The sequence below is a fragment of the Echiichthys vipera genome (genome assembly GCF_963691815.1).
Source record: "Echiichthys vipera genome assembly, chromosome: 5".
Classification (NCBI taxonomy): Eukaryota; Metazoa; Chordata; class Actinopteri; order Perciformes; family Trachinidae; genus Echiichthys; species Echiichthys vipera.
The window spans coordinates 5,672,155-5,696,317 of NC_139830.1; the positions used below are offsets into that span (position 1 = coordinate 5,672,155).

Genomic DNA, 24,163 nt, shown 5'->3' on the forward strand with positions numbered 1-24,163 from the left:
ATTGAAAAGATTTATGATGCACAAAATACCAAAGCAAATTCAGTCAAAAGCAACTGGACTTGGTTATTTGTCTGGGAGGACGTTTCACCTCTCATCCAAGAGGCTTCATCAGTTCATGTACGCATCTGACCAGGCTGGGACTGGACCAGGACCAGGACAAGGACCAGGACAAGGACCAGGCTGGGACTGGACCAGGCTGGGACTGGACCAGACTGGGACTGGTCCTGGTCCAGACTGGGACTGGTCCGACCAGTATTGAACTGATGAAGCCTCTTGGATGAGAGGTGAAACGTCCTCCCAGACAAATCCAAAAAGTCCAGTTGCTTTTGACTGAAAGTGCTTTGGGGATAACGATGACCTGGACAAATGAGAACATTCACAGGCTGATACACAAAATACTTCCCATAAAATGATTAATTCAGCATAGTGATTCCAGCTTCGATATCCCATTTTCTTGCAAGCATTTGGGAATACTGGAAATGTACAACTCGATTGAATTATGGAATGTAGGAATGTAGGAATAAAGTGGCTAAGTGCCGTACCACCTCCCTTCAATTATCATCTCTTACAGATACGCTTCAGAAAACATACTGTACAGTATTCAAAAAGTTTATAAAAAGGTTAGAAACTGATCTAACGAAGATACGACGTACAGTACTGTGTGTGTTTGCCACTCACTGGAATTTTAGGACACTGTGAACAGCATAAAAGTGCACCATCTTTAAAAGTGGAAAACAACAAAAAAAGTAAAACCATCTGCCAACTGTGCATCCTTACTCAGTCACCCTCCTGTCCATCTGTCAACCGGGGCGCCTGTAGCACGCCTCCTGGTAGGAAGTAGCGTTGACAACACTGAACATGTCTCTCCTGACAAAAGACAGGAAGTTCTTCAGAGGGCAGAGGGGCTGGCTGGCGCTGCGGTCGTGGGAGCGACAGAAGGTGGTGTGAAATGTCACGTCCTCGCCGTTGTAGAGCACTCTGATGAACAGCTCCCCGTCTTTCGCCTTCTCACCTTTGCCAGCCTTCTTCTTCAGCTGTCCTTGCGTGGCTGGAGGACTCTTCCACAGTTCAAACACTACCCTTGCTGCAAAACGTGGGAAGCGTGCCTCCTCCAGTCCTAGGGCGCTTAGCAACGGGGCCATGGTAACGTCGTGGGCAGAAGACAGGGTGAAGACCTCCTCGCCCCCGGCACGACGCTGTCTGCCAGCCTCGTTGTCCTTGGCAACTCGCTCCATCTTGGCGGCAGTCCGGTTGAGGTAGGGGTACATGGCCAGGACGGCATATTTACGGTACAGACCCACTCTTCTCCGATCCACCTCATCATCTAGCTGCTGTCGACGAATCACAGCAAACTGTGCCATTGTCAGACATCCAGTGGTGCCGTCTCCCATGGGAACGCATGGGAAAGAAATGCCGTGACACAGGTGGCACAGCAGGGAGTCTATAGGGTTTGCCGCTCGGAGCTGGCGGGTGAGCAGACCCAAAGTCCGCGCCATGTCGGCGTAAGTCCTCTCGAGTTCTGTGTCACTCACTCTGAGCCGATACTGCCTCCTCTGCTCTTCCTCTAGGTACCTGTTCCTTGCGGGGCAGTCGCACGCCGAGCCGCAGAACAACGTGCTCCACTGGTGCCGCGCGGTCAGCCTCGTCCAATCAAAGTCCGGGAGGAAGCCGTAGAGGAAGGCCAGTCCGCTCTGGAGAGTGCGGCTCTTACCCGTGGTCTCGACCCACACCTGGCGGGGCGACCAGTCAGAGGGGAGGAAATTGTGATGCTTGTAGGCTTGATGAAGGAGCTGCCCGTTGCGCAGGTGCTGCACCACACCTGGAAACAAATGAAGGCTTGTTCGACACTTGTACTTGATGAAAGGCTTGAATGCACGAAATAAGACATTACCTTGTAGATTAACATTGATTTACTTGTAGGATTACTCAAAACTGCAAACTCTAAAGTAGCATTTGAAGCCGATTGAACATGTGTATAAATAAACATGTACTACTGGTCTGGGAAAGTTCCGAGGAGGTTGATGATGAAAAGAAAACATCTCGTTCCTTGCCTACCTGTCTGCGTGAGTTCTCCCATCTCACAGGCACTGTGGTTGGGCAGACGGGGAATAGAGCCCAGTGGTGACTCCCAATGGCCGCGAGCTCCCTGGCCCATGTGACGGATGAAGGAGTTCAGCAGGGGGTGGGAAGGCTTCCTGAGGGTGGTGAGGGATGACACACAGTAAGAGACGGATCCGCGGGTGAGCATTATTTTCAGATGACCACACGGCTTCACCAGCGTACCTCTCCAAGGCAGACAAACGCGGTGCCACTTTAAAAATAGTTATGCTGTGTTGCTATGGTATAAGCAGAATAATCTACTTCAACCAATACAGGGCAGTGCAGTATACCCAAGCACACATTCACATTCCGCACACTAGGGGGCTTCCTGTTAAAACCACATCTTTTACTGTTGGCCTCTGACAAACAGTTACAGCAGCTGTCTCATCGTCCCTATTTTAAAGCCTCACTTCTTGCAGCAAGCAGGGAATGATGCATTTTAGGAAATAATTGGGTTTCAAATACTGTCATGATCCAGAAAAGAAACACTTCCGTCACTTCACATCAACAAATGTGACTTTGATCACACAGAGCCTCCACATTTTAAGGTGTGTACTTTGTATGAACGGCCCACACTTATTTCCTTAGGTTAAGAAATACGCCTTTTTTCACAGCGGACATTTTTGCCATGTCCCAGTTGGAACAGTGCGTCAGTTTTAAAGGTCACTAGAGAAGAGGAAGAAGAAGAAGAAGAAGAATTACTTTATTTATCCCGCAACGTGGAAATTTAATTTTTTCACTCTTATTATGAATCATCTCACACACACACAGGCCTGAAATACACACATGCACAGACAGGACCTATACATGCAATTAAGGAGAGATGTTAGAGCGTTAATCCACTTTTACTGGCTCCAGCATTTCAAATGTTGCTTTTGTCTCATTGGAATTACTGAATTGAAACTGAATGTCTTTGAGTTATGAACCATCGGTGCGACAAAACAAACATTTTCCACGTCGGACCACATAATGATAATAATTGTTAGTTGCAGCACTTTACATACAGTCATCAAACAGCGCTACATTACATACAATTACACTTGTCAGGGTCGTGAATTTGTTCCACACCGACAGAACCGAATCAATTATTATTATAATTCTAGTCCCTGTGAGGTGATTCCTTGTTGTTCTCTGTTTATTATCACTGTAAATACAATAGAATAGAAATACTTAATGGATCCCAAGCTGGGAAATTGCAGTGTAACAGCAGCATTACACACAGACGCATCAAAGCAGTAATCTAAAAATACAATATAAAAGATACCTAAAAATAAAATGTATAAATAAGCGGACTAATTGTAGTGCAAATGTAAACATATAATAATCTACGGCGCAGTGGACAGATTGTGGGAAAACACCTGGTGCGTCTGATTGTATTGCTCTGCAAAGTTTAGCTGTTATTGTACAGTGTGATGGCATGTGGCCATCACTGTGTGATGGAGAGGGTGCTGATCATTGTCTATGATGGCTAACAGTTTATAATTATTTATTATTAGGCGTTCTCTTCACCGCGGACTCCAAAGACTCCAGCCTGAGACCGAGTACAGAGCCAGCCTTCTTGATGATTTTATCAAGTCTGTCTGTGTCACTGGCATTGATGCTGCCGCCCCAACACACAGCAGCAAAGAAAATGGCGCTGGCAACAAGCGACTGGTAGAAGATCTCCAACATCTTGCTGCACACGTTGAAGGATCTCAGCTTCCTCAGGAAATAGAGTCTGCTCATCCCCTTATTGTGCACAGCCTCGGTGTTAGATTTCCAGCCCAGTCTGTTGTTGATCTTCACTCCCAAGTATTTGACTATCTTTAGGTTTTACCTCAAACGTACATCATAACAAAAATGTAAATCATTTGATGTCAGTCTGGAAAATTGTGTTTACAACAATCATTCAATCAACCAACAAAACATCATCCTGGGAATTATTATTTATTATTGCAGGGACACTTCCTACATCTCCCACCAGGTGTCTCTCTAACACAACACTGCTGGACCACTGCACACTTCAATATGTGTGGGAGGGAATATGGGAGATGGGAGATAGGAAAAGATGAAAGATGTGTTGCCTTGGGACACACACTCACATGCATGCACACATGTGATCACAAACACACACCGACACACACACAGGGATGAGGGCGGCGAGAGGAGCAGTCGGTGTTCTGATAGATTAGAGGTGATTGAAGATTACAGTTTAATATAACAAATCTGTGGGCGCTGCAGCTCGACTCGCTCAGATTAAAGGCACACACACGCACGCACAAACACACACACACACAGACACGCACACACACACACACAGACGCGCGCGCACACACGCACGCACACACAGTTTCCATAGTGACTGGTTCATGAACAGCATAAAAAAATGACCTTCAGTCATTACCCTTAAATCATGCCTGTGATGGTTGTGGCCACAGTACACAATAATCTGGCATTTACAGCCACTAGCTACAAAGACAATCCTGGCTTTATTGTTTCCTCCATAATTCCCCTTTTTTTGTCTGAATGAAAAGCTTCAAAGCACGACTCTGGTTTAAGATCTCTTTTGAATACACTAGCCTACATTTTCGGTCTTTGGGGGCATTATTTCCTTTTATTGTCAAGTTGCATCAGCAGCTGTTGTCACCATCTATCTACTTGCCTCTCTCTGCACTTTAATACCCACTCGCACGGTAATATATGCACCACGAGGCACACGGACACACGGGAGTGGTGAAACGAGTGAGACATCGTGCCAGCCAGTGGTCCATTCTGCTCAATCATCAGTACATCAGTTTGCTGAGGGGAGTTTTGGGCCAATCTAGATCTAATTGGCTACACTGGGAGGCTAGACGTCAGCGGATGGGGACACTGGTGTGGACAAAGAGCCGGCCAGGCTGTCTATTAGGATGATTGTTGCTAACCGAAGATTACAGAGCCCAATTACATTAAGCGGGGATTATTATCACTGGATAGGAAAGGGAAAGAGATTAGTGAGGAGGGAGGAAAGGATGGAGAGAGATGAGGGGGGGGGGGGAGTAGTATAAATGAGGGGGAGGAATACACAGAAAAGGAAATGAGATGTTGTGGTCCAAACTCGGGGGAGAGTGTACGACAGAAATGGAAGTAAATGGGATGCAGATAGACAAAAACCCTTGACAAAGACTGTACTGGTGGAAGATGAAGAGGAAAGAGAGAGAGAGAGAGAGCGAGAGAGAGAGAGAGAGAGAGAGAGACAGCGAGAGAGACATTCCCTACTGAAGAGAGCTCAGTTAACCGCAGACGGAGACAGTGGGTCGGCAAGCTGGTGCCAGCACACACACTCACACACACTCTCTCACACACACACAGACACACAGACACACACACACAGACGACTGAGCTCTCTCTAAGGATCCAGCCCTGGGCATATGCTTGTTCAGATCCCTGTAATTACACCCTGCTCTAAATAAAAACAGAACTACCCAACATTAGTACCAGAACACAGGCGTATTTGATAAGCTTCTAATAATCAATCTCCCTGCAATACAAGGGCATTCAAACCCCAAACAGATGGACTCATTCAGCCTCAATGCGGTGGCTCAGTTAAATCAACCTTTCTGAGCTTTTACTCTATAAAGACTTCGTACCTTCATAATCCTTCAAACTCAACTCAGCCTTGTTTAATAGTATATTGTCGATCTCTTTGTGACAGTGAGTCTGCAGCGACGCGTCCGCTTTGAGCTACAGTAAATGCTAATGTCAGCGTGCTAACGTGCTAGCAGAAAGTGTATTTTAATCCAACAGTTTTATTTGCATGTTCAATTTGCCCGAGTGCTACAGCCAGAGGATACGACTGTTTGTCACAGAGCAGCTCCCTGAGCAAAGGGGGGGGGATGTTAGCTCATGGACGAGAGTCAATTCCATTTCTGTCCATTTGTGAATTGACCCAACCTCCGTCATAAGAGGCTTGTGTGCTGGATTACCGACGTTCAGCTCGAGTTCAAAGATCAAGGATATTTAAAAACAATAACAATTAGATGTGCAGATCATTTGCATCAATCTGAAATGCAACGGTGTGTCACTGTGCCAGCTCTAAAGATTACAGCTTGCAAGCTCCGTCCAGATGTGCAAAGCTGATGTGGCTGCAGTGAAAGCTCTGTGCAAAATTAAGTCATTGGCTAAATCTGAACTCAGGTACACGGACCCAAAACAGGGGATAGGTCACAGGGAATTTATTGACCGTATGGTCTAAATAAATCAACCAAGACAGTGTGTGCGCAAAAGAAGAATTACTTTATTTATCCCGCACGGGGAAATTGAATTTTTTCACTCTATTATTGTTATTCATGTTACACACACACAGGCCCGAAATACACACATGCACAAACAGGACCTATACATGCAATTAAGGAGAGATGTTAGAGCGAGGGGGCTGCCAGTGACCAGTGCCCTGAGCAGTTGGGGGTTCGGTGCCTTGCTCAACAGCACCTCGGCAGTGCCCAGGAGATGAACTGGCACCTCTCCAGCCACCAGTCCACGCTCCATACATGGTCCACACAGGGACTTGAACCAGCGACCCTACGGTTCCCATCCAAGTCACCTATGGACTGGGCTACTGCCGCCCAAAGCTAGCCAAAAACAAGCTGTGATAACAACCTGCTATTTTTGAATCCAGAATATGAAGCGTTTGCATACATTTCAGTTAATGTATACACACAGGAGCCGGGTGTGAAAGTGCTGATTTCAGACTTTCTTCTGAAGCTGAAGTACAGAGGCGTGCTGGCTTTTAATAACTCCCTATCGGGAGCTGGCATCGAAGCCCTCTTAAAAGAGCAGCAACGTGAGCAGAGCCAGAGTGCCAACGTCAAAGGCAAGAACGAGAGGAAATGATACAGATGAGAGAAATGGAGCGTAATGAATTAAAGAAGATAACCGTATCAGTTTGAGCTCGTGTGTACTTTCCACCCACATGTCTGCAGACGCTTTGTGCAGAGGCGACAGTTCTGCCCAACCAGAGCTGCTCGGCGAGCGTGTTGCTCGAATCAAGCGAGACAAGAAGTCAACGAGTCTGATTCCCCGTGAAGACGCGTTTAGAAGCGTGTACCCGTCTGCACCGAAGCACGGCAGAACAGATGTAGCAAAGCAAACCCACCCGCTGCCGCTGACACATGCAATAACACAGGGACAACTGAGAGAACTGTTGAATTCTTGAGTTAAGTGCCTTTTCACATCCTGAAATTTTAAATAGTTAAACAAATTGCCATTTCTTGTAAGCCTCCCAAATACCTCAAAATAATTAAATGTATAAGTACCTCCTGTTGTACACACTGAGCTCATCTCCTGACTGCTGCTGTCAAGTCGGGGGGATGTGGGAAGCTGTTGTAACTGCTGTCTCACTCTCCCCTTTTCCAGCGAGTCTCCTTGTTAGGCATTACAAAGCTGTAGTCGGGGCTCTGCTCGGGAAGCCGGCTTAAATCCCCGTGGCATTTTGTGCCCTTAACTCTGACCTGGATTAATTGAAACTGCGGGAATTAAGCCTTTATCTTCAGTCTCGCAAACAAATGAAGACTGCACCTCGTTAAGCTTCTCATTTTATTTCCGTTGGTCGTTCCCATAGTGTTATTTAATTGGAACATAATGAGGCAAAACAACATGAACACCGTGCAATATAATGCAATTAAATGTAACAATACCACTAGATATTGTTTGTTTTAATCCCCTCTCTTCCATCCACTGTCTTATATAACACCTTATAGCAAATTCCTGTGTTTTTACAGCCTGATGTGATATTGTCTTGCTTGTTGCTCCTCATGCATGCTGTATATGCATTTCCACACTTTGGAGCAAATGTAATGTTACGCTATATCATCTGGTGCCCTGCAGACCTCAGGGAATACTGATTCAAATTAGCGTAGAGGCGAACCTTCAACCTGAGAAATAAATTAATAGATGCAATTTAAAAAAAAAGAGAGTTGTATCAACTAGTTTCTGACATCATACCACACGAACACACTGCCAGCCTTTCCAAAGATAGTGTTTATTGAAGGTCGATTGTATTGGATTATACTTAAAGGTCTTCATGATACATTCATGAACTTCCTGTGTCGCACTGCTTTTTTTTTGTTTTTTGAGTTTCTTTATGACAGGTAGGTTGTTTTTTTCTCTCAAACGCAATAAATGTGTTGTTTAAGTACAGAAGAGGTTTGTTTTGTCCCTTTTGCACATGTTTTCAAGTCGTAGTGCTCTCTCGGTCCACTGTGTTGTTGAATGTTTCTCCATTCCAGATCAAACATTTACATCAAATGGGAGGGACACTACAGGGATGAACACATACTTCTACAGTAATATACCGAGAAACTATAAACAATATACTTGTTTTACTAGTATTATACTTTTGGTAGGAAGCGCGTGCGTGTGTGTGTGTGTGCGGGTGCGTGTGTGTGTACCTGCTGATGGACAAGGTGCAGTCGATGGCGGGCCGTTTGGTCTTGGGGATGTAGTAGAGTGGGTAGCGGTCGCCATGGCGAACCAACACCTGGACAGACAGCAGCTTGTAGTCAGCAGGACTGTGACCTGTCAGAGGAGACTCATCAGCATTCACCCTTGAAACTGCGAGTGTAATGTCAGTGATGTTTTCATCATTACTTCTGAAAAACAGTTTCACTTTTGTTAAAAATGAATGGACGTTAACACTGCAGTTAGATTATTCAAGGACTCTATGCTGCTTCAAAAGGGAATAAATGTAGACAGAGACTCTGCAGGTTCCCTCGGCTCCACAAAGCTTTTTAATGTCCATTGTTTTGGTTTTATGACCTAACTTTACTGTTTTGGTTTTATAATCACTCTCGTCAGTCATTTTAAGACGAAGTAGGCAGCTCATTTAATTTTAAAGCTCTAATAAACCCACTGTATACTACCTGCCCAGCACAAATTGGTAGAATGATCTGTGACACAGTTAGCGATTAGCCAAGAGCCAAGAGTATTCTCAGGAGTCGGAGGAAAAAACGAAAAGCAAGTAAATATTGGACTTAGATTCATCAGGTGGACAGAAACACAACTCCCAATACTCTAATGCTTGTGTTTTTTCTGCATCTGCTTAATGTGCAAATGAGCAAAAGTTTGCAAACTCATTCCCTAAACCAAGGGTGTCAAAGTGATCCAGTAAAGGGCCGTGTGGCTGCGGGTTTTCATTCCAACCAATCAAAAACACACCTGGTCCAACAAATCAACTGTGTGAAGACAGTTCAGGTGATTGAGTAAGTCGAGTCAGGTGAGTTCTTGCTTGGTTGGAATGAAAACTTGCAGCCACACGGCCCTTTACTGGATCACTTTGACACCCCTGCCCTAAACAAACCTGATAGCATGTCAGTCGTCCAAAAAATCACCTGTGGGTTTAAAAATATTCCAAAGGCTTCGACTCTAAATCAAATATAACAACTAAATCATTTAAATTAAAGGACATTGCTCAACTCAGGAGATCAACCAAGGGTAGGAGAGTTAATGCATGTTACGTCGTACAAAAGGCAAATGTTAACTGAACAAATGTCGTGGCCACGTGGAAGACAACAACATTGTCCGTGAGTGCAATGAATGTTCTGGGGGCTGTGAGTGTGTGTGTGTGTTTTATAGTAAATTAAGAAGATTTGGGGAAAAACCAGGAGACTTTGAAAAGGATCACGTCACAGGGATAATAACAGCACCGGAGAAAAACAAAGAACTTCTTCCTGATTTTAAAATAACTTATGATCTAAATATAAAAGACGTAATGGTGTGTTTCTTCTTCTTCAGAGACAAAAGTAACATCCAGAAATAAACATAGACTAAAACTAATGGTGGGTGGTAGAACTTGTCTTAGGTGGTGAAGGATATTTATGTGTTTGCCTCGGGCTGTGCTGACTTCTCAATGCTCCTCAAAGCAGCTGCTGTGCTGTACGGAGAGAGAGAGAGAGCACTGCAGCATTATGGATGACGCAATCTAGTGGAAATGACTTTCGCACAATTACCACATCCCCCGTGTCCTGACACACTAAATCTGACATTATTACTATATTAAGTATTTATACGCTGTCCATCAAATTGGGTGATTCTAACAGTGGGAGTACTGATCTAAATTAGTTTTTAATGCTCTGAAATAGTGATGCTCTGAAACTTGCTGCTGGCAAATTCGAAATGATTAACTGCTCAAGTTTATGGCCTATAATTGCTCTCATCTTTCGTAGATGTAACCGAGTTTAAAATCACATATTACACAGGTTTGCAGTGACTCGGATTAGATTTTATTTGTCAGTGTGTGTTGGTCTCACCCTCCCAGGCCTGTTCGGTGCGGTTGGGAGTGTTGCAATAGCTGTAAGCTTCAGATATGGGATTGGGCTCCTGGGTGTGAGGCACGGGGAACACTCTTTTTCTGCTCTTCCCCAGAGCCACCCAAGCACCTCCATCTGCAGCTTGGAAGGGTCGCTCCTCCAGTACGGGAGTGGTGGGGATCAGGTTCACTGTAGAACAAGAGAATGGAAGTTATGGTAATAAAGGGTATTAAGTGTATTTTTTGGTGAAACGTGGATGCTTCCCACATATTTAACCGGTAGCACAGAAGATCTAAACAGTACAGTTGAAGTATAGTGTCAACAGTTCAGTATCCAACCAAATGTCTCCCCTTTCGTTCCTCAGTTATGGCGTCGAATGACTGACAGTAACATTTTGATGTCAAAGTTAAGTTGACCTTTGACCCCTTTTGTGTGAAATGTTGTCAGAATTCTTGAGTCGTGGCCAAAAATGCATTCTGTGAGGTCACAGTAAGCTTGACCTTTGACTTCAAAATCTATTCAGTTCATACTTGAATGCGCACACACACACACACACACACACGCACGCACGCACGCACGCACGCACGCACGCACAAGGGTGCATTCTGTGCCCAACACATTGTTTGAGGACCCAATCCTCTATGGGCGCCACCACCCCATGGGCCCCGAGTGTAACCACACTGCCTCAACTGTCTAGATTTACACCCCTGCGTGCCAGTCGAAGAAACTTTACGTGGCTCTCTTCATCAACAGGTGTGCGTGTTGTGGACAGTGCGCATCATCCACACAGGAGACCCTGCTAGAACCTCAGGAATCTACAGCCATGCTAGCAGCTCTATGCGGCTGTACTTATGCACAGGGTTGCTTTGAAATCAATGCTGATGTAAGCATGCTAACATGCTCACAGGTTTAATGCTAATGTCAGCATGCTAACAACCTCAGAGGTCTACCATGTTCACAATTTTTTTTTAGTATTTTAGCATGCTAACATTTGCCAATTAGCACTAAACGAGTCTGATGGGAGTATTCAAGGTATGTCGTCATAAACCAGTAACTAGACAAATTCAAGTTTTAACCTGATGATGAAATTTCATGGCCATTCATCCCATTGTTGTTGAGCTACTTTAGTGGTAAACCGACTGACAAACCAACATCGGCATCCATAGAGTTGTACCGCTAGCACAGGAAGAGGGAGAGTCATTTGGCAACTCTTAAAAAAAGGATCAAAAACCTAGAAATATTTAGGGCAGTTATTCATAAATGGGACCAGAAAAAAGTAGCCAGGCCGACAGGCGGAGCAGTGCCAGGGTGCCTAAAATGAAGAAAACCAATTCAACTGTAGTTCATCTCCATGTCAATAGCTCTGTGCCCCAAAACCCCTCACTGCTACCAGTATGTTGCCTGGACACCAATGACCTGTGACCCCTGGCAGAAATGCTCCAGAAAGAGCTGAGATGTTGATGTGGGAACTGGAAGGCCCATTCACAAAGATCCAACTCTGAAGAATAAAGACGTTTAGGGATATCCAAATCCTACTTACGTCTCCCACCATCTCTCACTCTCTCTCTCACACACACACACACACACACACATTAGAAATCCAAGCTGACAAGTCAACTGTGCAAATATTACATCCTGCTGCAGAGAAAGGAGAAAGAAGAGAGGCCCATCATAAGGCACAAAGAGCTAATGGTTTCTCATCGCTATAACAACCCTTATAGGTGTATAGATGCAGGGTGTAGTAATTAAAGGGTTAACCGTCACACTGTCTCTCTCTCTCTCTTGCATTCACACAGTCACACATACAGTTTTCCATTTCCCCTTCTCTCCAGCTGAGCTCATAAAGTTCAGAGTTGCAGACGAGACATTTTGTGCCAGTATCCACCGTTTGCTTTGGAAATCAGCTCCCAGGATCACGTATCTCAGATACAGCTCTCAACAAAGTTTTCCAAAACCCTGAGGGTAAGAGGCAGCCTCAACAGTACTTGTTTTTTCATTCTTTAATTGTAAATGTAATATTGTTGGGCTTTGGACTTTCGGTCTGACAAAACAAACAATCTAAAGACGTCAGCTTTGGCTCTGGGAAGCTAATACAGGTATTTTTCATTATTTTCTGACAATGTTGGATGGTTACAGATCCACCTTTTCCAGTGTGAAAAGTGCTTTACGCTGCTTTCTTTGTCTATTATTTTAGCAAATGAAATACATTTAGGCTTCGGCCTGTTGGTCAGACAAACTGTGATTGCATCACCTAATCAACAAACATGGAGCACCACAAAATATTATACAAAACTGTTGAACGAAATGTACCACATCGCCATGGGAAAAAATATGAAGGAAATTATTGAGAATCACAAACATTAAAAAGAATCAACCGAGAGTGAAAACTGTAAAGTGTCCACTTCTACAGCTATATCGGACCTCTCTCTCTTCAACAGCCAGACATTACTGAATCACTTCATCTCAACAAGCTGCTGAAATGGCTGAGCAACAACTAACTAAAGTTAAATAAGTGGTGAAATCCATGTGGACATCCTTACTTCTAGATGGTGACTCATCATTTAAAGAGTTGATTTACTATAAGAAGATTTCTGCATAAACTTACCGCTGACGAGGAAGAGGAGAAGGTGTGCGGCGACAGCGGAGACCATTTTGACGACTGCTCGGTAGCTTGAGGTCCAGCCACACACACACTGGAGCTCATTCATTACCACAACCTCTACGCCCCGTGCCCATACACTGCCACCCCCACCCCCACCTACCCATCCACACACACACGCTTGCCTGGACTAACCAAACTTTTGGAGGCCAACTCAGCCACAGTCACCTACACAATGGGGCTTTTGTAGCTCAGTGCACAACACTACCAAGTGCATTGACAGCAATGGCACACAGAGCTCACTGTAACACACACACACACACACACACGCACACGCGCACGCACACGCACTGTAATAAGTGTGTAATAAGCATTTAGGCCTTATGTGTCTCCAACTTTCCATCCACCTACATTCATCTTAAAAAAAGAAAAAGAAGGCGGCCTGAGAGGGTTTTTTCGACAAAGCCGACAACTCAGTTTGACACTTATATATGTTGTCACACTTCTCTTGAATTATATAATGGCATATCTTTACACTTACACACGTACAAATACGCATGCATCCTTGCTCACAAATCCAGAGCTAAACATAGTCCGCCCTGTTAAGTCTTCCACCTCCGTGTTGTGGAGCTCATCGTTATGCAGACACAGCTTGACTTCTACCTTGAAGGCCTGAGCAAAGAGGGTGCTCTGCCTCAATAATGCGCACACACAAATTTGTGTCAGCTACTGCACCGCAGTAATTACGAGGTGAACACGCACTCACGGAATATGGTTTGCCCCCCGTTCAGTTACCTACCTGACTCCAAAGTGCGGTAACCAAAACTCAGCGACAAATATTGACACGGGCTCCGAACTTTGTGCGTGTGAGTGTGCGTGTGCGTGTGCGTGTGCGTGTGCGTGTGTGTGCGCGCGCGTGTGTGTGTGTGTGTGTGTGTTTGTGTGTTAATGGAAACCTGCAGCTGCCCATCATAATCAAGGGGCATATTTTACACATCACTCTAATTATCTCTTGCTCTCAGGGAACTAATCAAAAACTATTCACAACTGGAAGAGGCAGATCTATGCAGGTTTATAAACAAGCGCCAAGAATACAAACCGTAACTGAGCGCAGATTAACATTCTCCTCAGCACATTTAATTAATCATTACGCCTGGCAATACAGCCAAAGCTAGGGGTGTACTGATAAGACCCCAGATTGCCCCCCTGCTGATCCAAATCCTTTAGTATGGAGTATCTCATCAAAGCGTGTGCAATCTGATATTCAGTTTTAGTCTATATCTATTTAAAGTGGTACAATGGTTCAGTGGCAGCTTACATTTGAGTGTCACTTCCCTTTCAGACCTATAGTTTAGTTTAGTTGGCTCAGATAATGTCTATAGCCATGCTAGCAGCTGTGAGGCTGTACTTGAGCTAAATGCTTGTATACATACCAGCGTGTGTGTGATGATAATGCTAATGTTTACTATGTCCATTAGTACAAAGTACAGCTGAGGGTGTAGGGGATTACAGAAGATTTCCAGGTATGTGATCATAATCCAAAGAATTGGACCAATCACTTTTTCTAACTGATGATGGCACTAGATGACAAGACAAATTATTATAATTCATCATTTGGGAACCATGAATGTCATTTGTTACTCTAGAAACAGGGCTCATAGTCCAAAGTCAGCCTGGGTTAAAGTGACTAAGGGCGCACTCACACTGTCCTTCCGCACCGGGCCAAAACCGTTTTTTCGGCTGAAGCCTAGTGCGTTTGACCAGTGTGAGTGCAACCGCTCCGCGCATAACTGCGGCCAGCTGGCTGTCCACGGCCCGTCTGAGAGAGGTGCGCGTTTGCAAATGTACGAGCACGAGGCCTATGACGGTTCTGAGGTCATTTCCTGTGCGCCTGTTCGGACATAGAAAATAGAAGGACGGACCATGCGCATACATTTAACAACAACAGCAATGGCGGCGAAAGGTTCACGTTGGTGTGATGCGGAGGTGGAGTGTTTACTGCAGATTTGGTCGATGAAAATATTCAAAAACAGTCGACAAGACACACAAAAACTCTGAGGTCTATGGTGAAATTTGTAAACAATGCGACGCATTGCGATGACGTCATCAATGCGTGTGACGTTGGCCCAGGCAGTGTGAGTACAAACGGGCTGGCAAGCGGGGGGAGAGGGAGGGGGGACAAGTACCCTAAAGCCCGGGGCGCGGTGCGGAAGGACAGTGTGAGTGCGCCCTAATGTCTTAAATAAGCCTTTATTTCCGTGGAGCTGTCTAGATTGCTTTAGACTTATCTTAGAGCGAGATTAAGACGGGCCTTTGGTCCAGATCTCAGCACTCCCGTCTCTTCTCTGAAGGCACAGTCTCTGTCAGTAAAGAGACAATTGCTCTGATTCATCCGTGAGTGGAGACACTGTAGAAAGTAAGAATGTGAGGAATGTGCAGGGAAAAAAATGCTAAGTGCTTGGAGCTCTGCCTATTAAACATTTAACAATGCTTGTTGGTGTTTTTTTTGTTTTGGAATAGTTACAAAAGTTGGTGAAAAGAAATGTACTGTCTGGGCCGCATTTTGTTTGGGCCTTAAGTGTTAACTTTTGTCTGGTTTCTCCCTCAAACATGCATTTATTTCATTCCAGCTCTTTGTATAACTGCGGTTAAACCTCTCATTGCTCAGAGGCAACCTATCTTTCTATGTCTCCTTTTATATCCTCCCATGACATTCCCCTCTCACTGTGGATCCACCAGCACTCCTGAAGCACTTAACTCCCATCGAGCTCCGCCTTACCTTTCCCCTCACTGCTGCTAACATCTGAAAATAGTTCCCCGTTTCTGTTCTGTGCAGGCACTTCTCCTAGAGTCCTCCTCTCTGGAGTGTCTCTGAGCTCTGTCAGCACTTTCCTCTGGGAGTCCCTCACATGTCAATCAGCGTGGCGATCGCGCCCTTCGCTGCTGTGTTCTAGGTTTTAATTTGAGGTAGCCTGGAGCCAGGGAGACGCATTTTCTCTACCATCGATCATCATCCGTCGCTCAGTCTCTCGTGGTAATGGTCAAGAAACAATAATAAATACATGAATGGGCTTCTGCTAAAAGCAAAGGGGATTAGACAGAAGGTAGTGCAGAGAAACAGACTGAAATGCAGGAAGCGAAGATGATTTTTAAAAATGAACAGAAGCAAACCATCCATTAAACATGAGGATAAATCCCATACGCTTTCATCCCATGTTTCTCCTGGATAACGGCTCAAATCCTTCTCTACAGAATGTGTGATGAATAAATGATGATAGCGACTTTTTTTTCCAGCAGTGCTACTAATCAAAAAATAAACCTGCGGAGGAAAAAACACATAATCGGTTGAATTTTCCACTTTGAAGAAAATAAAAACAGGGGACAGAATCAACCCTGGAAGACAGACACGTGTGCAAACACCTCAACACTTCCAGTTCTTCTCAGCATCGTTCTCTGCCTCTGAGAGTTTTAAAGGGAGAAGATTACAGGGCAGCAGATAAGAGTGAGGTATTAATAATAACTTACGCCGCAATCTCCTCTTAGGCAGTCAAGCACACATTATTATCCAGCGGAGGGGGGGAGCAATGGCCCAGGGAAGTGTGTATTTGGGGTTGTCAGTATGAGTAGGGTTTCATTCACACCAAATCAGGCATTGGCTAAATTGTGTGTTTAGGCTGCTGCAGTGGTAGGGTTTTTCCTGCACTGAGAATTCAAATCAAATCAACATTTATTTAAGTATCGCAGAGTGCCTCACAGAGATGTACAGAAACATCAAATAAAATCAGGAGAAGAAAGTTAAAAGACCCCAACCCTCCCACCCCCACAGTCATGCACAGAGACACACACAAATATATATACGTTCATACACACATTCACACATACACACACAGCCAAGCTGACACACAGACACACACTCGCACCTACACAAACACTAGCTGTCACTACAGAGACATTAACCCTTTGCTATGTCCTGTCCGCTTTGGTCTCGCTGCATGTCAATATGGCATTAAGTGAGAGATATTCTGATGTAATGTTATGTTCTTGTACAGCAACAGTATTATTTTAAGCGTTTAGCTATAACTCCATCGGAAACTTCTAGCCATTAGCTGTAAGCTAGTTTACCAGTAAGTCACACTACGGGGAGCGCAAATTAAACGGCGGTGCTGAAAAACCCGCTTGCAGGTTCCAGGGGAGAATATGTTTCCTGCGTAATGTAGTTGACAACGCAGTTTGGTTGTATGGGAACATCATTTTTAGGAGAGCTTGTCACATTAGAAGACAAGGGAGGTGTGTCGGCATTGCTCCACCGTTGTATGAGATGTGACTGAAAACACATTCAACATGCAAGCCGACATTCAAGAGCATCACCCAATGTGCCGATCACCAGGACAAGGGAAAGAGAACCCAGAGTCTAACTCCGGGCAGACCTAACATGCCTAGTTACAGGTGCAAACATAGGATTGGGTAGGGGACGAAAAGTCGATTAGGAGGCGGCCACCTCCGTAAAAATGTTTGGTCCACCTCCACCTCTTGACAAAATTGCAACAGGTGTCTTCATGGTGGAAAACACTGTTTTCTAATAAGCGTTGCACTTAGTGGATCCCTGTCATATGTAACAGAAATTGCAGCATTATTGTGGATGTGGTGGAGCTGTATCATAGGTTTATATCACCAGCTGCAATTTATAAACACTGCTGCAACAGCGGCTCTATTTCCCTCCACATAAGTGCCTGAACGGCAATTATAATAACAATCTGAGCTTGTCAGTGGCAGAAACAACTAGTTCGATTACATAACAGCCAGGTTCATGGCAGCCAGAGTGCATAGCTCGAGCTCAAGCTCAATATTGGACCAATTTCAATAAAAGTTGTTGCCATTAGTCACTTACAAAGAAATACATGGGGAAATAGGGTCCAGGCAGCTAAGCCTTCAGTATACAAGGCTTACACATTTGAGTTTAAATGAGGGGATGGTATTTTTTTAAAAAGCTGATGAAGGACAGCTCATGAAATTCTGGCATGCATGCGGTCCAAAATACCAGCTCTCACACTGGATTCCACTATAATCCCATGTGTGCGAGAGAGCATGATTTATGCGCGTCTAATCCTTGTCCACACCAGGCACAAGCTTAAAATCACCGCAAACACTCCCACTGCCTGAGGAATCCAGCACAAAATAGCTTAATCAGACACATTTTTTACATCCGAATATAAATTTCCATTTGTACTCCACGCCCCGCTGGCTTGATCACCCAGTTATTTTTTTTCCAATCATGCCTGTGAGGCTTGTAAATCACTTCCATCGCAGGAGAGACAGTCTCCATTTACTGAGCGGTGGTTTCCTTGAATTCACTGTGGCTGGCAGGGATACAGTCTAGACAATACCTACAGGGGATGCTGAACAATGCCAGAATAGAGGAAAGACACAATCTTGTACACCTAGGTTTTCCACAGCAGATGTGAGTTTGTTACAACAGTCTCCCCAAGGGTTTAGAGGAGAGTCCCACTGCTGGTGCTGGATATTTATAGGGAGCCTTTAGAGGATTGTGCTTTGTTTTGCCATGAATGGGGTCTCTCGAATGGGAAAGCAAATAAAGGATATGCATGTATGGACACGCGCTTACACGCAAACACAAGAGCTGAGCGACTTCCCTTTTGATCAAAATAGGTTTTTTTCACATACCAGGGGCTTTAAATAGCGGATCGAAATGTAAAGCAGTTAAGTTAGGGCGCACTCACACTGTCCATTCGTACTCGCTTTAGCCGTATTCGCTTTGCGGCTAAAGTCTAGTTTGTTTGACCAGTGTGGGTACAACTGTACCGCGCCCAGGCATAGCACGCTTGCCGGTTGCGGCCCGGTTGAGAGAGGTGGGCTTTTGAAAAGCATAGATGCACATGTATGGGCAGTAGCATACGCATGTGTACCGGCATGAGCGCGAGCATTGATGGCGGTCCTGATGTCTATTTATAAACGTCTGTTCCTCTCGACGGACATTTAAAAAGATGGCGCCGAACGGTTCGTGGTGGTTTGATGCGAAGGTGAGTGTTTGCTGCAGTTTTGGTCACATGAAATGTTCAAAAACCGTCAGACAAAACTAAATCTCGGAGGAGTGATGACATTCAAGCAATACGCATTGGAGTCGCAGCCCCGATCATTTCAAGTAATGGGAGCACAAATGGGCCTGGGCCGGGGGGGGTAATCATCCTAAAGCACGGGGCACGGTACGAATGGACAGTGTGAGTGCGCCCTTAAGCACAAACATAAGCAGTGCACTTACAGAACTGGAGGCTCATACTGATGATGGCCAGCACCGCCCCGCCCACCACCACCAGGAGGAGGAAGCGGTTACGAGCCAGCATCTTATCACGTGATTGGTCCTTGTCCCTGTCCGTCAGCCATCCAGCCCACGGCCCATCGCTGCAGTCTGGAGACAAAGAGTGAGTGATCTTACGACAATGTGGTAACACTTTTTCACAATTTCATATCACTAGAAAATTAAATTACATTGGGTTGTTTTCTTGGTATGAATAAGTAAGCAATGTTTGAGATATTGTGCTTATGAGCAGCTGCACCCCGCCACACCCCCATTTTAAAATAAATGATTCATTGAAAAATTTGACTAAACTATCAATTATGAAAATACTCCTGAGGTGCAGCCCTCTAACAAAGGTCTGACACTGTGGGCACCCCATTACACAACACATACTTATGCTTTGGGCCACTACATTGGCTTGTTTTTATTTACATTTTGCCAATTAGGCACCATTAAAAGTATACCAAATTAACTGTTTGTAATGTGCCAATGGATGTAAAGACAACTATCACTGGATCACTTTGACTTTGAAACATCATGATTCTGAGGCAATTGTAGAGTTAAAAGGCGTGGGTTTATGATGTTTATTCATAGGATTACAATAACACCAGGATCCATAAGTTAATATGAATCTAGAAATGTGTGTATTGTGTCTGTGTGTTCAGATTTGTTTTGGATTATGAGAGGAGATGAACTAGTCTCTGTAGCCTATGTTGCTGTGCTGAGATTATGAGTCCAAGTGCTTGCAGGTAAGTTGAAGTGGGCAGATAAAAGGGATTCTTATAGTGGGTACATCAAGTCAACCGCTTAGAGGCTAAATTAATTTAATATATAATAACCACATATCATGACCATCAGAATCAGAATCAGAAAACCTTTAATGTCCCGCAGACCAGGAAATTCTTTTGTCAAAGCAGCAACAGAATATTCCAAAATAAGGTAAAAAATAGGAAAAATAAGCAATAAAGTTAAATTTAAAAAGGGAAGAAATAGAAATAGACATATACACATATTCACATGATATAGTGCAGTTGTTCTTGTTTAGTTTTTTTGTAATAATATAATATGGAGTGAATAAATAAGAGTAAATATGAGTAAATGTGACCAAATAAACAGAAGTGACAGGCATGTTGCACAGTGCAGGGTAGAGGATGAGGTCAAAAGTCTGTTGGGAGCAGTGCTGATTGTAAAGTCTGACAGCAGCAGGAAGGAAGGACCTGCGCTACCTCTCCTTCGCACACTTAGGGTGCATCAGTGTGTTGCTGAAGGACCTGCGGTACCTCTCCTTCGCACACTTAGGGTGTATCAGTCTGTTGCTGAAGGACCTGCGGTACCTCTCCTTCGCACACTTAGGGTGTATCAGTCTGTTGCTGAAGGAGCTGCCCAGTGCTGTGAGAGTGACCTGCAGGGGGGTGGGACTCCTGCACCAGCAGGGATGACAGCTTGTCCAGCATCCTGCTCTCTCCCACCACCTGGTTATATGGGGACATCGTTTTTAGGAGAGCTTGTAACATTAGAAGACAAGGGAGGTGTGTAGGCATTGCTCCACTGTTGAGACGTGACTGAAAACCCATTCAACATGGAAGTCGACATTCAACAGCATCAGCCAATGTGCCGATCACCAGGATGAGGGAAAGATAACCCAGAGTCTAACTCCAGGCAGACCTAACATGCCTCGTTGCAGTTGCAAACATAGGATTGGGTAGGGAACGAAGGGTCGATTAGGAGGCGGCCACCTCCATAAAGATGTTTGGTCCACAGGGCATCCCAGGATGGAGCCTGCCTTCTTGATAAGTTTATCAAGTCTCCTCCTGTCTGCGGCCATCTTGATGAATGTAAAATATCTTCTAGTGTCACAGACAGCTTGTACCATTTTCCAACATAGCACTAACCACTTAGGCTGCATTCCAGTTATGCATGCTCATGAATAGTCAGTGCGAGGGCAGAGGGTTGGAAAACCAAGCAGAAACATGAGGGAGGAACACACTAAAACCCGCAGTAAATGTAGCCCTGCACAGTAAACCCTACCATTAGGGGCGGACTAAAAATAGTCCCAGCCCGGAGTCTCCAAGCCTCCGTCTAACCAGGGTACAGTGAAGGATGCTTCAGGGCGGAACCGGGCCAACAAACATGCCCTCTGCGCGCATTAACCTGTAGCGTCAAGACGCGTCACGCCAAACCCCAGTCAAAAAAATGACAATTTCATATATTAGTTATTTATCAGTATAAGTATAAACCAGTCAAATATCATATATAACTTCTGTGATTAACCAGTGCGTTCGGCATAAAAATACCCCAAAAAAGACACGTATTGGCGAAATATCAACTTAAATCAACATCTGTCACACGATACGGTGAGAGAGCACCGTTGGGTCTCATGTTTCATTTAATGGCATGATACTTTTGCATATGGTTTCAATTAATTTTTCATATGCCGAATACAATAATGGATTCTAACATGTTAAAAGAAACATGTTGCATGAGTTTGGTTACTAAAAAAGTAAACTCAATTGTGAGGTTTTCTTCAGCTGGAAACAAATGTGGTTACGACGCCGCTATTATAACTAGTTGGCTAACAGTGAGCTAGCTACTTACGTGCGTTAATCTTTGCACGTTAGCTAAACAACACCACTGACCGGCCCACGGAGGACACCGCACATGGAGCTAAGTTATAGCCGGTGTCGTGCGTGTTATTTCGGACTCTTCCTAACTTTGTGGCTCGCTACTTGTTGCTCCGGAGTCGTGTCCCCGTGCTGATGTGTCAGTAGCTTCGGGTTCACCGAGCGAGCAACCGAGTAAAGACATTAAACTGACACTTCCAACAGTCGTGCTATCACTGCAGACAAACAATAAATGTGTGTCTCGGCTAAAAATGCTCCATTAAAAAGAATATATTATATTTGTTTCCCTACCTGAAAGAAGCGAGCGTCTCAGAGTCAGACAACCGGGCACTTGAATCCAGCGCTTCGGCTTCTCTGGTACGGTTTACTCCAGCCGACAGAGCGGAGACGAGCACCGGCGTCCAGTCACAGCGCACACCAGCACTTCCTGTGAACACTTTCAGAATAAAAGAGCTGCAGGGGAAAGATACAGACTATCAAAGTAATGAAAGAATCTCAAAATACTGCATTTGTCTCATTATTTTGAGATACTAAGTCACTATTTTGATAAACCATCTCATTATTTTGAGATACTAAGTCATTATTTTGAGATACTATCTCATTATTTTGAGACTCTATCTCTTTATTTTGAGACACTATCTCTTTATTTTGAGACTCTATCTCACTATTTAGAGTTACAAAATTAGAATTTTGAGAAACAATGTCAATTTTTTAAGACACTTTCTCATTATTTGAAGATACTAAGACATTATTTCCGAGATACTAAGTCAATATTTTGAGATACTAAATCTTTATTTTGAGATACTAAATCATTATTTTGAGATACTAAGTCATTATTTTTGAGACACTTAATCATTATTTTGAGATACTAAGTCATTATTTTTGAGACACTAAATCATTATTTTGAGATTCAAAGTCAAAATTTTAGACAAAATCTTATTATTTTGAGATATAAGGTCAATATTTTTGAGATACTAACTCAATACTTTGAGATATTAAGTCAGTACTTTGAGAATACTATCTTAGATCTGAGTTATGACTAACAGGATCTGTCTTTTTTAATTAACACTTGCAGAAAACACTGGCTTCCATACTTTTGACCTCGTAAACATGTAGTCTGAGAGTAACGCTAAATAACAAATAATAGGAACCCAAGTGGCGAACATATCAATCACCAAGCACTGAGCCAATTGAAGGTGATTCTAAGATTTAGAAATTATAACTGCATGTTACAAACTGACACAGATTATTTCAGGTGTTGTGCTGAGAAACAGACCTGTTTAATCTCTTTATATGCCCGGCTAAGAACAATAACACATGAATGGAATGTGCTCTTATTTTGAAAGCAAACTATATATTCTGGTTTCACTTTAGCTTTCTTTTTCTAACTTGACAGTTGTGTCAAAGCCGGTCTGGAGGGCTGACAGCGAGCACCAGCCACAATCCTAACCTTACTGCCCCCTCTGCTGGACCAGCGGCGGGGATGCACATGTTGCCTTCACTGCCTTCTAGCTGGAACTGTCATACATGCATGTGGTGTATTCAAATGCTCTTGGTTGTAAATGAGATCAAAACATATTCTGTAGAAATAACATTTTTTTGTGAATGGAGTTTATTGTGACAAATAAACAGATGCAATGCTTTAGGGACAGGTGGTGGACCGATATGGTTTTTCCATGGCTGACGTCGATATTTAGAGACAGCCAAATATAACGTCAATATCATGTTGTTGTTTTGCTTTTTTTATCTCATCTCATCTCATCTTCATCCTCTCATCCAGGGTCGGGTCTCGGGGGCAGCAGCTTTAGCAGGGGACCCCAAACTTCCCTTTCCCGGGCCACATTAACCAGCTCTAACTGGGGGATCCTGAGGCGTTCCCAGGCCAGTGTGGAGATCTAATCTCTCCACCTGGTCCTGGGTCTTCCCCGAGGCCTCCTCCCAGCTGGACGTGCCTGGAACACCTCCCTAGGGAGGCGCCCAGGGTTCATCCTTACTAGATGATCCTGAACCACCTCAACTGGCTCCTTTCAACACAAAGGAGCAGCGGCTCTACTCGGAGTTCCTCACGGATGGCTGAAAATCAGATAAAATACAACAACTTTATAGTAATAACAAATGATATATGGTGACAAGGTGGTGTGGTTGTTAGCACTGTCGCCTCACAGTGAGAGGGATTCTGGTTCAAATCCCGGCTGGGGCCCTTCTGTGTGGAGTTTGCATGTTCTCCCTGTGTTTGCGTGGGTTTTCTCCGGGTTCTCCGGCTTCC

At 44.3% G+C, this 24,163-nt stretch overlaps 1 protein-coding gene across 1 annotated transcript; it reads right to left on the minus strand.

The window, feature by feature from the left end:
- Positions 1 to 322: 322 nt before the first annotated feature.
- Positions 323 to 22,241, minus strand: pxylp1 (2-phosphoxylose phosphatase 1). The gene is made up of 6 exons (XM_083913355.1): positions 22,189 to 22,241; positions 19,241 to 19,387; positions 10,365 to 10,553; positions 8,508 to 8,634; positions 2,056 to 2,195; positions 323 to 1,819 (listed from the first exon to the last, which is right to left on the minus strand). The coding sequence occupies exons 2-6, from the start codon at positions 19,320 to 19,322 to the stop codon at positions 801 to 803; spliced, it is 1,557 nt and encodes a 518-aa protein (XP_083769481.1). The 5' UTR covers positions 19,323 to 19,387; positions 22,189 to 22,241; the 3' UTR covers positions 323 to 800.
- Positions 22,242 to 24,163: the final 1,922 nt, after the last annotated feature.